General features: G+C 42.2%; 1 protein-coding gene across 3 annotated transcripts in view; it reads right to left on the bottom strand.

Annotated features, from left to right (window-relative positions):
- Window positions 1–14,025, bottom strand: part of EIF2AK2 (eukaryotic translation initiation factor 2 alpha kinase 2) — a 36,286-nt gene extending 22,261 nt beyond the window's left edge. For all 3 annotated transcript variants that reach the window (XR_013335155.1, XM_077764280.1, XM_077764281.1), the window contains exons 1-9: window positions 13,900–14,025; window positions 13,179–13,296; window positions 10,583–10,734; window positions 8,301–8,427; window positions 6,985–7,064; window positions 6,725–6,818; window positions 4,657–4,691; window positions 2,580–2,642; window positions 842–964 (exon numbers count right to left, since the gene is read on the bottom strand). Coding sequence is in view for 2 of the 3 variants with exons in the window: in XM_077764280.1 (XP_077620406.1) it covers window positions 842–964; window positions 2,580–2,642; window positions 4,657–4,691; window positions 6,725–6,818; window positions 6,985–7,064; window positions 8,301–8,427; window positions 10,583–10,734; window positions 13,179–13,296; window positions 13,900–14,018 (911 nt within the window). In the remaining variant the exon portion in view is untranslated. The remainder of the gene's footprint in view (window positions 1–841; window positions 965–2,579; window positions 2,643–4,656; window positions 4,692–6,724; window positions 6,819–6,984; window positions 7,065–8,300; window positions 8,428–10,582; window positions 10,735–13,178; window positions 13,297–13,899) is intronic.
- Between the last annotated feature and the right edge of the window lie 309 nt (window positions 14,026–14,334).

Here is a 14,334-nt window from a genome sequence, read left to right as displayed (position 1 = left end):
TTTCCTCTCCATATGTACGTCCACTCCTCAGATTAAGAGATAGAGTCTATTTGACCTCCCCCTGAGTCTGAACTGGCCTCAGTGATTTTGTTTAACTGATATAATGTGGAACTTCCAAGACTAGGTCAAAAGTAGCCTTTGCTGTTCCCTCTTGGGATGACTTGCACTGGGGATGATCCTCCTTGGAACCTGGCGACTAGGTTGTGAGAAGGCCAGGTGACATAAAGAGACCATGCAGAGGTGCTCTGGTTAACAGCTGGACTTCCAGCCCACAGACAGCATCAACTGCTAGCCATATGAAACAGCCATTCCTAGTCAAGCTTTCAGATGACTTCTGACAGCAAATGCGTGCGAGATCCCATGTGAGGATGGCCCTGATGGCACAACCTACTCAGAGGACCATGAGGGAGAATAATACCTATCATTTTTAAGCCACTACATTTTGGAGTGGTGTATTATGCAGTAATAGACAAACAGTTACCTATTTACCTTTGACAAATCAGTTCTGATCTTTGGGTCTCAGTCTACTAATCCTTCAAATAGGGAGAGAAGACCAGAAAATCTCAAAGGTCACTGTAAGCTAGATGATTCTATAACTTCAGTTTTCATTGAGACAAGCTCAAAAGGATGATCAATGGTATATCCAATTTTTTTCTGAAATGACCATAGTAAATTAGTGAGATCATTTCAGAGTAAGCCAAGCTCCTGATGATAAAGTAACATTTTTGAGGAAGACTAGACATAATAAATAATATGCTAATGAAGAAGAGAGATGCATAAAAAAGAATAGTGCAGATTCACACACCTTCTCATTCAAAGAAAGAAAACATTTACTACTTACTCGCTATCGTATTTAACACGTTTAACAACGTAAGTCTTCCCATCGATTTTGTGTTTTGCTTTGAAAACTTGGCCATATCCACCTGAGCCAATCAGTTCTATTTCTGTAAAATCGTTGGTAAACCTTGAAAGATAAATGCACGGTTATTCTGAGGTTCAATGGTCACCCAACCCTTCCACATTCCCTTAATGTCACTGGCAAAATGCACAGTACAAGAAACATGGCTCTCCCCTTCTAAATAAGAAGAGGCTACTCCACAGAGACTCTTGAATCACAAAGGACAGCTTCTTCCGCTCCTGCTCCCAGACCACCCAGACCACCTCTGCTAATTACATCCAACTCCTGGCTGTACAAAAGCCATGAGAGAGAATTTTATCTCAAGTATAAAACTTCAGAAAGAAGTGCAGTCTTATGTTCCACAGCTATCACCAAGCTGTCATAAGAGAAATGAGCATGTTCTCTGAGCCTGCCTAGGTTTGTAACTACCCGGTGTTCCCCTCTCTCTCCTGTCCTGCATTCCATCATTAAGCCCTGCCAATTCTACTTCCAAAACCTGTCCCTGATATGCGCTCACTTTTCCTCACCTCCAGCAGCTGCACACCAGTCCGACCTTCCATCAGCCCCCTGAAGAACCGTGCTAGCTTGGACATTCCACTTCCTCTCTCTCCTTTGCTCCAGTTCATGAGCCACACAGCAACCAGTGGGAAAACTGGAATATGACTGAGTTTCTCTATTGCCTCAATTCTCCAATAGCCTCCTTTTGCATTAAGCCAAAGCCAGCAAGCCCTTAGACGGCATAAGGAGTCTCCTGCTGGAAGGAGGCCCCATAAGGCGAGACAGTCTTATAGCACCGCGTCCTTGTTCACTGCGCTCCACGCGCATGGCCTCTGCCCTTGAACTCTCAGTACCTTTCCTGCCTTCACCTTCCCACATGCTCTTCTTCTGCAGAACCACAGGGCCCCCTCACCTCCCTGTTCTAACTCACCCTCTAGGCCCCCACACCAGTGACTGCACGGGAAGCCTTGCCTCACCCCTCACGCTAAACCCAAGGTTCCTATTTCCACTTCTTACCATGTCATTGCTTCTAAGACCATACATTGTAATTACAGATTTTTCATGTAATTATTCTCCCCACAAAACTCTAAGAGGGTGGAAGATGTTTCTATCTGTTCCCACTCTGAATCCAATGCCCAAAACTGCGCCAGGCATGTATTAGGGACTTATGAAATGTTTGCTGATTCTTTACTCTTTTTTTTTTAAACTTGTATTCAGTGTCCTCCTGTTGCAAATAGGCTTCATTTGTTTTAGATGCTTTATTCAAACCCAGACACGCAATCTACCACAAGAGGAACCTTTTTTCTAAGTGTAACCTGGAAGGAGCTGGAAAGTGGGAAACAGATTCGGGTGGAGCTATTCGGATTCCTGCAAGAGTCTTTTCTAAAAAATCCCTGGTTTACAGATATAGTCACCTTCAATATTAAAAACTTCCACGGATGTCAGAAAAATTCACCTAAGGATCTGGTAGATCTACATTTACCACATTCCATCTGGATTCATCTAAACTTCACTTCTCCAGGAGACAATGATCTTTTGTGGGTCTGACTGTACTAAAAAAATTAAACTCTTCTGGTAGAAATATTATTTGCCCTGGCGAGTGGACAACGGTCCCTTAAGAACCTTTTGTCGAAGGAGCAAACATATCTGTAAACAGATTCTTTTTCACAGCATTCCCTCTTACCTGACTTCCACGGAGTACTTGCTGTCTTTTGTCACAGGAGAGTTAAAGGTAGGTGCCAAAGTTCTAAGATTTAAGACAAGAATATAAAACNAGGGTCAGAGAGAGAGGGAGACACAGAATCTGAAACAGGCTCCAGGCTCTGAGCTGTCAGCACGGAGCTTGACGTAGGGCTTGAACCCATGAACGGTGAGATCATGACCTGAACCGAAGTCAGACGCTTAACCGACTGAGCCACCCAGGCGCCCCTCCTTTTTCTTTATAAAACAATAAACTTAACAGTTCTTCTATGTCCACCAATGATTTTTCATTCCTTTTCTGATTCCTTATTGATTTATTTTCTTTGCCTGAACACATTTATGGCTGGGGTGCCACCAGCCTCCCCTTTCCTCCTTCTAGATTCAGAACCAGAGGAATTCTATCTGCTTACACAGTCACTCCAGTCATTTTACCCTTTGTACTTGATGCCTTACTGGCCGTGACACCTGCTTTTGGAAGTTCAAACTCCACTTAAAACTAACCCTCTTCAGGGGCACCTGGGTGGCTCAGTCGGTTAAGCATCCGACTTCGGCTCAGGTCATGAGCTCACGGTTTGTGGGTTCGAGCCTCACATCAGGCTCTGTGCTGACAGCTCAGAGCCTGGAGCCTGTTTCAGATTCTGTGTCTCCCTCTCTCGCTGACCCTCCCCTGCTCACGCTGTCCCTCCCCCCTCTCGGAAATAAATAAAACATTTTTAAAAAACTAAACTAAACCTCTTCAAATTGCTCTCTTCCCTCTAAGCCCTCAGGTCTTCAGCTTCCTTAACACCCTCTGCGCCATGATGCCTGATTCCTGTCTACGTCTTATCCACAAGGAAGAGCCTTAAAATTCTTCCTCTGTTGCTTCTTCTTCATCCACTTACTGGAACCATATTCCCTCAAACCTTGCCCACTCTTCCCATATGGTCTATCTTATAAACTCTCCTCACCCTCCTCACTGTCACGATAGCCAGGGCTGATGGCCAGATTGCCTCACACATGCACCTCTCCACCCAAACACCCACATCAAGAGCCATCTTTCCTTGGCATACCTCCTACTGTCCAGAAGATAGGTGGCTCATAATGGCTCCTACTGCCACCTTGCCCTCACGGCTGACTTATATTTACATCCTTATTTTTGTCTTCAGGAAAAGAAACCAATCCACCTGGGGTGCCTAGGTGGCTCAACAGGTTAAGTGTCCAGCTTCGAGTCAGGTCATGATCTCACAGTCCGTGAGTTTGAGCTCCGCATCAGGCTGTGTGCTGACAGCTCAGAGCCTGGAGCCTGCTTCGGATGCTGTGTCTCCCTTTCTCTCTGACCCTCCTCCGCTCATATTCTATTTCTCTCTCTCCCCCAAATAAATAAACATTAAAAAAAAAAAAAAGAAACCAATCCACCATCATTTATGTAACATTTAGTCTTTTTCTTTTCTTACCCAAGTCATCACGCCATCTCTACCATGCCTGCCTATCTGTAAAATAACACACTTCACTGGAGATCACCTCCTCAAGCCCATGTCTGTCAGCCTCATCCAAAATAATGCCCTTAGGGGCGCCTGGGTGGCTCACTCGGTTAAGCGTCCGACTTCGGCTCAGGTCATGATCTCACGGTTCGTGGGTTCGAGCCCTGCATCAGGCTCTGTGCTGACATCCAGCTCAGAGCCTGGAGCTTGCTTTGGATTCTGTGTCTCCTTCTCTCTCTGACCCTCCCCTGTTCACATTGTCTCTCTCTCTCAGAAATAAATAAAACATTAAAAAATTTTTAATTAAAAAAAAAGAACAAAATAATGCCCTTGACCAATGACTTTAGTGACACCCCCACAGGCTTTATGTCCAGAGTGCAGTATGTACATACATTCAAAGTTCTCTACATATTTACAATTATTTGTTTGTAGATTTCAAGCTTTTGGTGATCCTTCACCATGCTTTCTACTTCTGAAACTCCACACAAATAAGGGTGTATAGTGCCCCAGAAATACTAAAGACCTAGTAAATAAGACTAACAAACGAAGGCTGAAATAAAACTTCATTTCAAAATACCTTCACTACATAAGGATACTCACCTTTTCACCTTCCTTTCATTACTTCTGAAATTATTCTATAATAAAAGAAAATGAAAAATAGTTTTAGATGATTAGATCAATTTTCTTGTGTTATCTTGCTCTTCTTCCTGCTGTACTTCTAGATGGTTCTGTGACTTTTTTTTTGGTCCATTAGATTAACACCCTCATCAACTTGTATACTTTCGTCAATCCCTACTTCTCGGGTTGGCTAGCTCAGTGTTCTCATCTATCACAGCAGCCAGATATGTATGGCAGGAAGGACAAAGAAGTAGNCGTGGCCTCCTGGTGACCCCACCCCCACCCCTCCTCCCCCCGCCGGCCGGTGGGCCTCAGCCAGTCATCTCATCAGTCTCAGCAGAGGCATCCACAGTGCTAATGTGGAACAGACGGAGCTCAGGGACCTAGGTTAAAGTAACTCTCCAGGTGTTTCTGATCTGATCAGTTAAAAATGGCAATGCTGGGCTGCCTGGGTGGTTCAGTTGGTTAAGCGTCTGACTTCAGCTCACGTGATCTTGCAGTTCATAGGTTGGAGCCCCGCATTGGGCTCTGGGCTCACAGTGCAGAGCCCGCTGGGGACCCTCTGTCTCCCTTTCTCTCTGCCCCTCCCCTGCTCATTCTCTCTCTCTCTCTCTCTCTCAAAAATAAATAAAATTTTTAAAAATCTAAACTTTTAAAAAATGGCAAGGCTGATATATTCATTTTTAGCAAAAATTAACAATTAATAATGAACAATTCTCCACAATGGTTGTATCAACTTGTACTCCACCAGCAGCATATAACGTTATAACTGGAACACAGCTGTGTCAATATTTGGTACTGCCAGACTCAAATTTTGCCACGGTGATGGGTTTAATACGGTACCCAACTGTGTTTTGATGTGCATTTTCCTGATTACTATGCAGTAAAGCATCTTTTCATCTTTTGGTGCCTATTTGGGTATCTCTCCTCTGACCTGTTTGTTCAGATCTTTTGTACATCTTTCTACTGAGTTACTTTTCTTTTTCTTACTGATTTGTTTTTGCTCATTATACATAGCACACTTTTAATTTTTTTTTTAATATTTTATTTATTTCTAGGAGAGAGAGAGAGAGAGACAGCGTGAGCAGGGGAGGGTCAGAGAGAGAGGGAGTCACAGACTGAAAGAGGCTCCAGGCTCTGAGCTGGCAGTCAGCACAGAGCCCGACGCGGGGCTCGAACCCACGAACCGCGAGATCATGACCTAAGCGAAAGTCGGATGCTTAACCGACTAAGCCACCCAGGCGCCCCTACATAGCACACTTTTATAACACTAATTGTCACCACAAAAATTATCTGATTTTTAAAAATGTTTTGAGAGAGAGAGACAAAGCATGAGTGGGGGAGGGCAGGGAGAGAGGGAGACACAAAATCTGAAGCAGGCTTCAGCCTCTGAGCTGTCAGCACAGAGCCCGAAACAGGGCTTGAACTGGTGAACTGTGAGATCGTGACCTGAGCCGAAGTTGGACGCTTAGCTGACTGACCCACCCAGGCACCCCCAAAATTATCTGATTTTTAATGTTAGTTCTGATTTTTTAAAACAGGAGCAGAACTGGGGTGCCTGGTGGCTCAGTCAGTTGAACATCCTACTCTTAATTTCGGCTTAGATCATGACCCCAGGGTCTTGGGATGGAGCCCTGCGTTAAGCTCCGTGCTGAACATGGAGCCTGCTTAAGATTTCCTCTCTCTCCCTCTGCCCCTCTCCCCTACACTAGTTCCCATCCTCTCTCTCTCTGTCTCTCAAAAATAAAACAGGAGCAGAATTATATTAATGGACCTTTTAAGTACTGTCTAATCGATAGATGAGAAACATGATCATAGGAACATATGAAAATAAGAAGGTGAGTAGGGAGAATGTGAGAGTGAATAGTGGAAGAATTTTGCATGTGAGGAAATGAGAGTTAACAAAGGAGGAAGCCAGAATGCTGCCACATAGTAATATGAAATAAGAGTGCATCAGATAATAGAAAAATTACGGTTGGGTACTGGAGGTAATTTTTAAATGAGGAAATACAAAGGAAACTAGTTAGGAAGCTACAGGCTAATACTATACCACAGGAGATGAAGCATTGTTTAGATTGCCCCCGTTACAACTTCCTCCTGGTGAATTTTCTGAGAAATCACTTTCAGGTGATGATTCAGAAGCACTAGAAGAAAGAGGAATAATTGTTAGTTTATGAATTCTGCCTATTTTTTAAATCAGTAATTGCTTTCTCTAAATCCTCCTTAAACATTAAACATTTTCATAAAAACGTGCACTTCCACGCAGCAATCTTAATTTGCTAAATATCACAGTTGTTTGTCCATACTTACAATATGCTTCTCACCAAAGAGTTCCTTCCAGAGTCACCGGGCGAAGTAATCACAGAACCATCTAATGCTGAGTTAGCGTCCTGAAAAAAAGAATACCCCTTAGGAGTTTTAAGGGTAATCAAACTATTTCTCCATACTGACTTAGTCTCTGTGTGCTTATGACCACATTTATTTATGAATGCTTGATCTGGATTTTTAAAAAACCCTGAGTGGGGTGCCGGGGTGGCTCAGTCAGGTGGATGCGCGACTCTTGATTTTGGGTCAGGTTAGGATCTCACAGTTTGTGAGTTCCAGCCCCGCATCAGTCTGTGCTGGCAAGTGCAGATCCTGCTTGGGATTCATTCTCTCTCTCGGTCTCTCTGTCTTTCTCTCTCTCTGCCCTTCCCCCACTCAGGCACATGTTCTCCCTCTCTCCAAAAATAAATAAATAAATAAATACTAAAAAACAACAACCCTGAATTGCCAACAAAACTTTGATCTCTGGGGCCTCATGCCCTCATGGCCCTAAGGCACCATGGCTCACTGGTGAAACAAAATGGAGGAATCCTTTTGCTGTGTGACTGGCTGTTTTGGCATCATCTGAACACAGTCTAACCTTTCCAGGGGAATTCTACCAAACATTTAAAGAAGAGTTAACACCTATTCTTTTGAAGCTGTTCCAAAAAATAGAAATGGAAAGAAAACTTCCAAACTCATTCTTTGAAGCCATCATTACCTTAATTCCAAAACCCCCACAAAGACCCCACTGAAAAGGAGAACTACAGACCGATTTCCCTGATGAACATGGATGCAAAAATCCTCAACAAGATATTAGCCAACTGGATCCAACAATAACTTAAAAGAATTATTCACCATGACCAAGTGGGATGAATACCTGGGATTCAGGGCTGGTTTAATATCCACAAGTCAATCAATGTGATCCGTCACATCAATAAAAGAAAGGACAAGAACCACATGATCCTCTCAATAGATGCAGAGAAAGCATCTGACAAAATACAGCACCCTTTCTGGATAAAAACCCTCAAGAAAGTAGGGATAGAGGGATCATACCTCAAACCCACCGCTAATATCATCCTCAATGGGGAAAAACTGAGAGCTTTCCCCCTAAAGTCAGGGGCATGACAGGGATGTCTACTCTTGCCACTGTTATTTAACGTAGTATTGGAAGCCTGAGCCTCAGCAATAAGACACCACAAAGAAATAAAAGGACACCACAAAGAAATAAAAGGCATCCAAATCGGCAAGGAGGAAATCAAACTTTCACTCTTCAAAGGGGATTTTAAAATTTCAAAGTTAAACCCAAAGGCAGTACATACCATTGAGGCTTCTTCTGATAGTATCTGCTCATATGCAATCTTAGCAGCTGACTGTTTAGCCTCTTGTTTAGTAGCACCTACACCAATACCATATTCTTTCTGTCCAACTCTGCATCTATAATGAAACCTAGGAGAAATGATGGAGACTATTTTACCCAAATAGCAAAAACCAGTAAATCTAATTTATGATTTAGAAACAAATGTGTATTAATGAAGACCCTAATATAATGTAACAGGTAGATTTACAGTTTGTAGCTTGTGTAATATAAATCTTCATTAAGATGCATTTTCCAAGCAACTTCTCTTTGTTGCTTCATTGAAAGATTTGGTGAAAAGGGGACTCTGGCGATTTTTAGAAATGCCTTACAGGTTGGGGCACCTGGGCGGCTCAGGTGGTTAAGCGTCCAGCTCTTGACTTCAGCTCAGGTCATGATCTCACAGTTTGCGAGTCTTAGCCCCGCATCAGACTCTGTACTGACAGTGTGGAGCCTGTTTGGGATTCTCTCTCTCTCCCTCTCTCTCTGGCCTTCCCCCACTCATGTTCTCTTTCTTTCTCAAAATAAATACACTTTTAAAAAAACTTTTAAAAAATTCCTCGGGGCACCTGGGTGGCTCAGTCAGTTAAGCTTCTGACTTCAGCCCAGGTCACATTCCTGAGTTCAAGCCCCACATCAGCCTCTCCGCTGTCAGTGCAGAGCCCACTTCAGATCTTTCGTCTCCCTTTCTGTCTGAACTTCCCCTGTGCTCTTGCTCCCTCTCAAAAATAAATAAATATTTAAATTTTTTTTTAATTCCTCAAAGGTCAAAAGACATGGAGGTAGAGAAGCAAGAGAGAGAGATATCTGGTAAATTCTTCAGAGATGCTCAAATGGAAAGAAAAAGCCTAAGTAGAGAAAGTAGGATTTCTATAGGAGAAACAATAAGGTTATAGTGTTTGGTAGGGAATGGGGAAATCACAGATTTGTTCTAACTTCAGCACTTTCTGCCCCCCTCATCTTGTGCCCCCAAACCTAAGAAAATCTCCACAGTATGAAGAAAAAACCCCCATGCTGAAGTCCACACACTCCTCATATTATATATAAGAATATCTTATATATTCTTATTGGTTAGGCAAGGACACTTGGACAATTACATGAGAATTATATTTAAGGTAGCAAATCAATGGACATGGTAAGTACCATAGAGTTACTATATATTGCTACAAAATATTACAGTATTATTTGCCATAGAGGCAAATACATCCAACCAGGGCAAGTCTTCCCGTTGGGCCCTGAAGGCAGAATTAGGTTGCATGACTGGAGGGTTTCTACGGCTCTTATTCTCTCAGGCACCTCTAACTAGATTTCTTCTCTCTTCTAGGGAACTAATGTTAGAGTGCTTAATCCAAAGGAACCAAACAGGTGAGCAATGAAAAAACAAAATAGCCTCGTACTTTATTGAGATTGACCCACGCAATTCACTGTTTCATGCCAATGAATACTATCCTGCTTTTCCTTGTCCTGGTTCTGGCCTAAAAGGCATCACAGTAAAATAGTACATAGCTGAGTGAATTCCGAGGACGGTATCCTAAAGTGGTTATTTGGGTTATTTGCCATTCAGATATTTCTCTCTCTCTCTCATTTGCCTGGTTGGCTGTAGCCAAGAAACAATCCCCTTTAGGCTCATTTGCTTTCTGCTTTTCCTAGTTCTCATCTACTCTTTATCCTCACTTCCCAAGTCTTGGCAACTCTGAAGCTCTACTCAGTCCCTCCCATCATATTCCAAATATCCCGGTCTCCTCATAGTCTATGACTAAAACCGTTTCTTTTAATACCTGGTATTTGTCTAGAGGGTGACACCATTTCGCTGAATTTGTAGTACAAACAGCTCTCTAATCTGATGATGATAGAAGGACAGACCTTTTGCTTACACGTGTGGCACAGCCATTTTCACTCCCGCCATGACCTCTGGGATGGAGACATCCCCACATCCCCGCACTTCCAAGCAGGGGCACCTCACACTCTCATAGATCTCCTGCAGTCTAAACCATCCAGATATACCTCAGAAAGAAATGATTCCCCAGATTTGATCTATTATGTTACATGGGTCCCAAGTCTTCAGCAATTAAGCATTTTAATATTTCAATTACAAAGATGTCCAATTCCGTATGAGTTCTATAAAACCTTCCATGCAGAATATACAAAAAAGAAAGGCAAATATTTCTGGAAAATGAGACATGAAAACAAGCCCATTCTATTGCTTAGATACAAGGAAACAGAAGGAAAAACTGAACTATGTCTCACCTTTCCGGTCCAGGTTCTTTCAATTCACACTGTTCATAATTTACAGGTAGTTGCTCCTTCTGGGCAAACCTATTGATACGGCCTATGAAATTCCCAGTGGATCCGAATCCTTCTGCTGAATTCATTGTTGGCAATGGTACAGAACTAACCACCTACAAAGAAAGAAAAATCGTGTTTAATACAGATGAAAACAAAAGTTGAACTATTTTGTTTAATAAAATTACTAAATGAATAATTAGAAAGACAACTGAGATTTTATGTGTTGCCCTACTCTACTACCTTGAGTAAAAGTCTAAGTATATATCTTTTTCTACCAGAAAAAATCCACAAGGAGAGGTGTTAACTATACGAGCCGCCATTTTCCTAAAGAAAAACTAAGTACTTAACGTTCTTGTTTATCCATGGGTAATACTATAACACTGTCTCACTCACTGTACCCTCTGTAAATCTCAAAAACGAAGACAACCAATATTGAAGTAAAGCCATATCCTGGATCACTCCTTAGTGAGAAAGAGGAATATAATAGCACATTCCTGCCATTATACAAATGGAATATACCTTTTTAAAATTATTAATCTGACCAAAGCTCGTCCAAAGCTTTCCTGTTTTATTAATCTCGCCAGAGAACTAACTTTCAGTTTTATTGACCGTCTTTATTTTTGCTTTATTTTCTCGTACATTAATCTCTGACCTTGTTATTATTTTCTTTCTTCTGCTTCTTTGGGGGAAAGTATTGTATTGTTATTTTTCTAACTTCTTGATTTGATTTTCTGGTTTATTAACAATTCATTAGTTTATAATTTTGCCTCATTTACTTTTCCCAATTTGGGTTACCAGGGTGACATCATCCAGTGAGCTTTTTCAGGAAAGTATCTTGAAAGTCAATGTTTTCAAAATGTTCAGGATGTGAGGATGATCCTCTCTTGTGCCACATATAAATGAGCTTTTGTCTCCCGTTACAGCCATTTCCCAACTATCCCTTGGCTTTTAATGTTGCCATGGACAGTGTAATATTTTTTTTCATGTTTACATGTTTTTAAAATATTTATTTACTTTTGAGAGAGAGAGAGAGAGCACAATCAGGGGAGGGACAGAGAGTGAGGAAGACAGAGGATCCAAAGCAGGCTCTATGCTGACAACACGGGGCTTGATGGGGGGCTCAAATTCATGAACTGTGAGATCATGACCTAAGCCAAAGCCAGATGCTAACCAACTAAGCCACCCAGGCACCTTTTCATTTTTACATCTTAAATAATTTCCTTTCGGGGCACTTGGGTGGCTCAGTTGATTAAGCGACTTCAGCTTAGGTCATGATCTCACGGTTTGTGGGTTTGAGCCCCTCATCAGGCTCTGTGCTGACAACTCAGAGCTTGGAGCCTGCTTCGGATTCTGTGTGTGTGTGTCTCTCTCTGGCCCTCTCCTGCTTGTGATCTGTCTCTCTCTCTAAAAAGATGAATAAACATTAAACTAAAATTTTTTAAATAAAAAATAAATAAATAAAAATTTAAAAAAATTTAATAAATAATTTCCTTTTTCTGCCTGGATGCTTGCAGGATTTTGTCATCATGCCTAAAGCTCAGGGCTTTCCCACAGATGGATCGATCTTGTTCTTGGCGGCTCTGTATTTTTCTATTATCTGCTGAGTTGTTTTAATCTGCATCTAGGTCTTCCTTTACTTCAGAAACATTTTTTACTAAAATCTCTTCGGATAGCTTTTTCTGTACTCTTTACTCTGTTCTCCTCTTTGGGGATACCAAAGCTCTTGCTCAGGGCTCCTGATCTCCTGTCCTCCTGATACATCGGCCTCCTCACAGTCTCTCCATCTCTTTGTCCTTTCCCACTGCACTCCTCAGTCAGCTGGAGGGGTCCGGCCAGGACCTGTCAGCTCATGTCACTCTCTTTCCTTTCCCCATTCATTCAATTTCAGAGGCTGTCACTGCCATCAGCATTCTGAATAGGTCCAGTCAAGCTTTGCCCACTATTTCCTAGATGCACCTCTCATTCAGGGCTTCACAGAAATGGAGATGGGGAAAAAAAGACTGAACTTCCGAATGTAAAAGAACTTGTAGGGGCACCTGGGTGGCTCAGTTGGTTAAGAGGCTGACTCTTGGTATCGGCTAAGGTAGTGATCTCTCGGTTGTGAGATTGAGCCCCTTGTAGGGCTCTGTGCTGACAGCGTGGAGCCTGCTTGGGATTCTCTCTCTCCTTCGTCTTAAGCGCCTACCCCACTGGTGCTCTCTCTCTCTCTCTCTCAAAATGAATAAATAAACAAAAAATAAAAGATGGGGCACCTGGGTGGCTCAGTCAGTTAAGCGTCCAACTTTGGCTCAGGTCATGAGCTCATGGTTTGTGGGCTGGAGTCCCGTGTGGGGCTCTGTGCTGACAGCTGGGAGCCAGGAGCCTGCTTCACATTCTGTGTCTCCCTCTCTCTCTCTCTGCCCCACCTCCACTCACACTCTGTCTCTCTCTCTCAAAAATAAATAAAACATCTTTTTAAAAATTAAAAAAAAAATAATTATAAAGAAGAACTTGTGAATGGCTATACTCTGTATGGGTATTTTCTCACAGAGTAGTGTTAAAAAGGGTATTTACTCACCTTGCTTTCTTTAAGTATTTCAAGAGCCAATTTAGCTGCAGCATTTTTGGCTGCCTTCTTTGATTTGCCTTCAGCTTCTGGATATTCTTTCTCATCTATGATAACTCGAAATGTAAACCTGATTACAAAGATAATATTCATAAAATATTACAAAATTCATACATTATCTAAAAACAAGTGTTCCAATTATACTCCCTCCTGTGACTACCCTGAAGGTTTTAACCCATTCAATATAGAATTTAAGCAGTTAGCCCCAAACACCGAATAGCATATCATCTTTGTTCTAAGGCTAAATTATAACTTTTTCTTTTTTTAAAAGTTTATTTATTTATTTTGAGAGTGACAGAGAGAGAGAGCAGGCGAGGGGCAGAGAAAGAAAAAGAGAGAGAGAATCCCAGTGCAGAGCCTGACATGGGGCTTGAACTCACAATCTGCGAGATCATGAGCTGAGCCGAAGTCAAGAGTTGGATGCTCAACTGACTGAGCCACCCAGGTGCCCCCATAGTTAAACCACTGACTTCAAAATTGTGCCAAAACTGCCATTTTCCCAGTTCATATTTTATGGACATATACCTTTAAAAAACCCCAGCAAGTTGAGGGCCCTGGCTGGCTCAGTTAGGAGAGCACACGACTCTTGATCTCAAGGTTGTAAGTTCGAGCCCCACATTGGATGTAGAGATTACTTAAAAAATAAAATCTTAAAAGAAAAAAAGGAATTTACCTTGAGTCATGTGGAGGTCCTGTCTTAGACAGTTCCTCATACTTAAGTAACATGTTGTGCCTCTGGCAGTATACATTAAGTTCTTCTATAAAAAAACTTGGTGGACGATGATTGGCCATTTCTTCTAGTAACCTAGAACCAAAGAGATGTTTAAAAAAAGTGACAAAGAAGATTTTCACAATCAAGTTTAGGAGACAAAACAGGGTAAAAAGAATTTTCTTTATAAGACTCATCTTGGGGCGCCTGGGTGGCTAAGTCGGTTAAGCATCCGACTTTGGCTCAGGTCATGATCTCACAGTTGGTGAGTTCAAGCCCCACACTGGGCTCTATGCTGACAGCTCAGAGCCTGGAGCCTGCTTCAGATTCTGTGTCTTCTTCTCTCTCTGCCCCTCCCCCACTTGCACTTTGTCTCTCTCTCTCTCTCATAAAGTAAAA

Source organism: Crocuta crocuta, unplaced genomic scaffold (genome assembly GCF_008692635.1).
Source record: "Crocuta crocuta isolate KB4526 unplaced genomic scaffold, BGI_CrCroc_1.0 scaffold164, whole genome shotgun sequence".
In the NCBI taxonomy this organism is placed as follows: Eukaryota; Metazoa; Chordata; class Mammalia; order Carnivora; family Hyaenidae; genus Crocuta; species Crocuta crocuta.
This window is presented reverse-complemented; position numbering and strand designations above follow the sequence as displayed.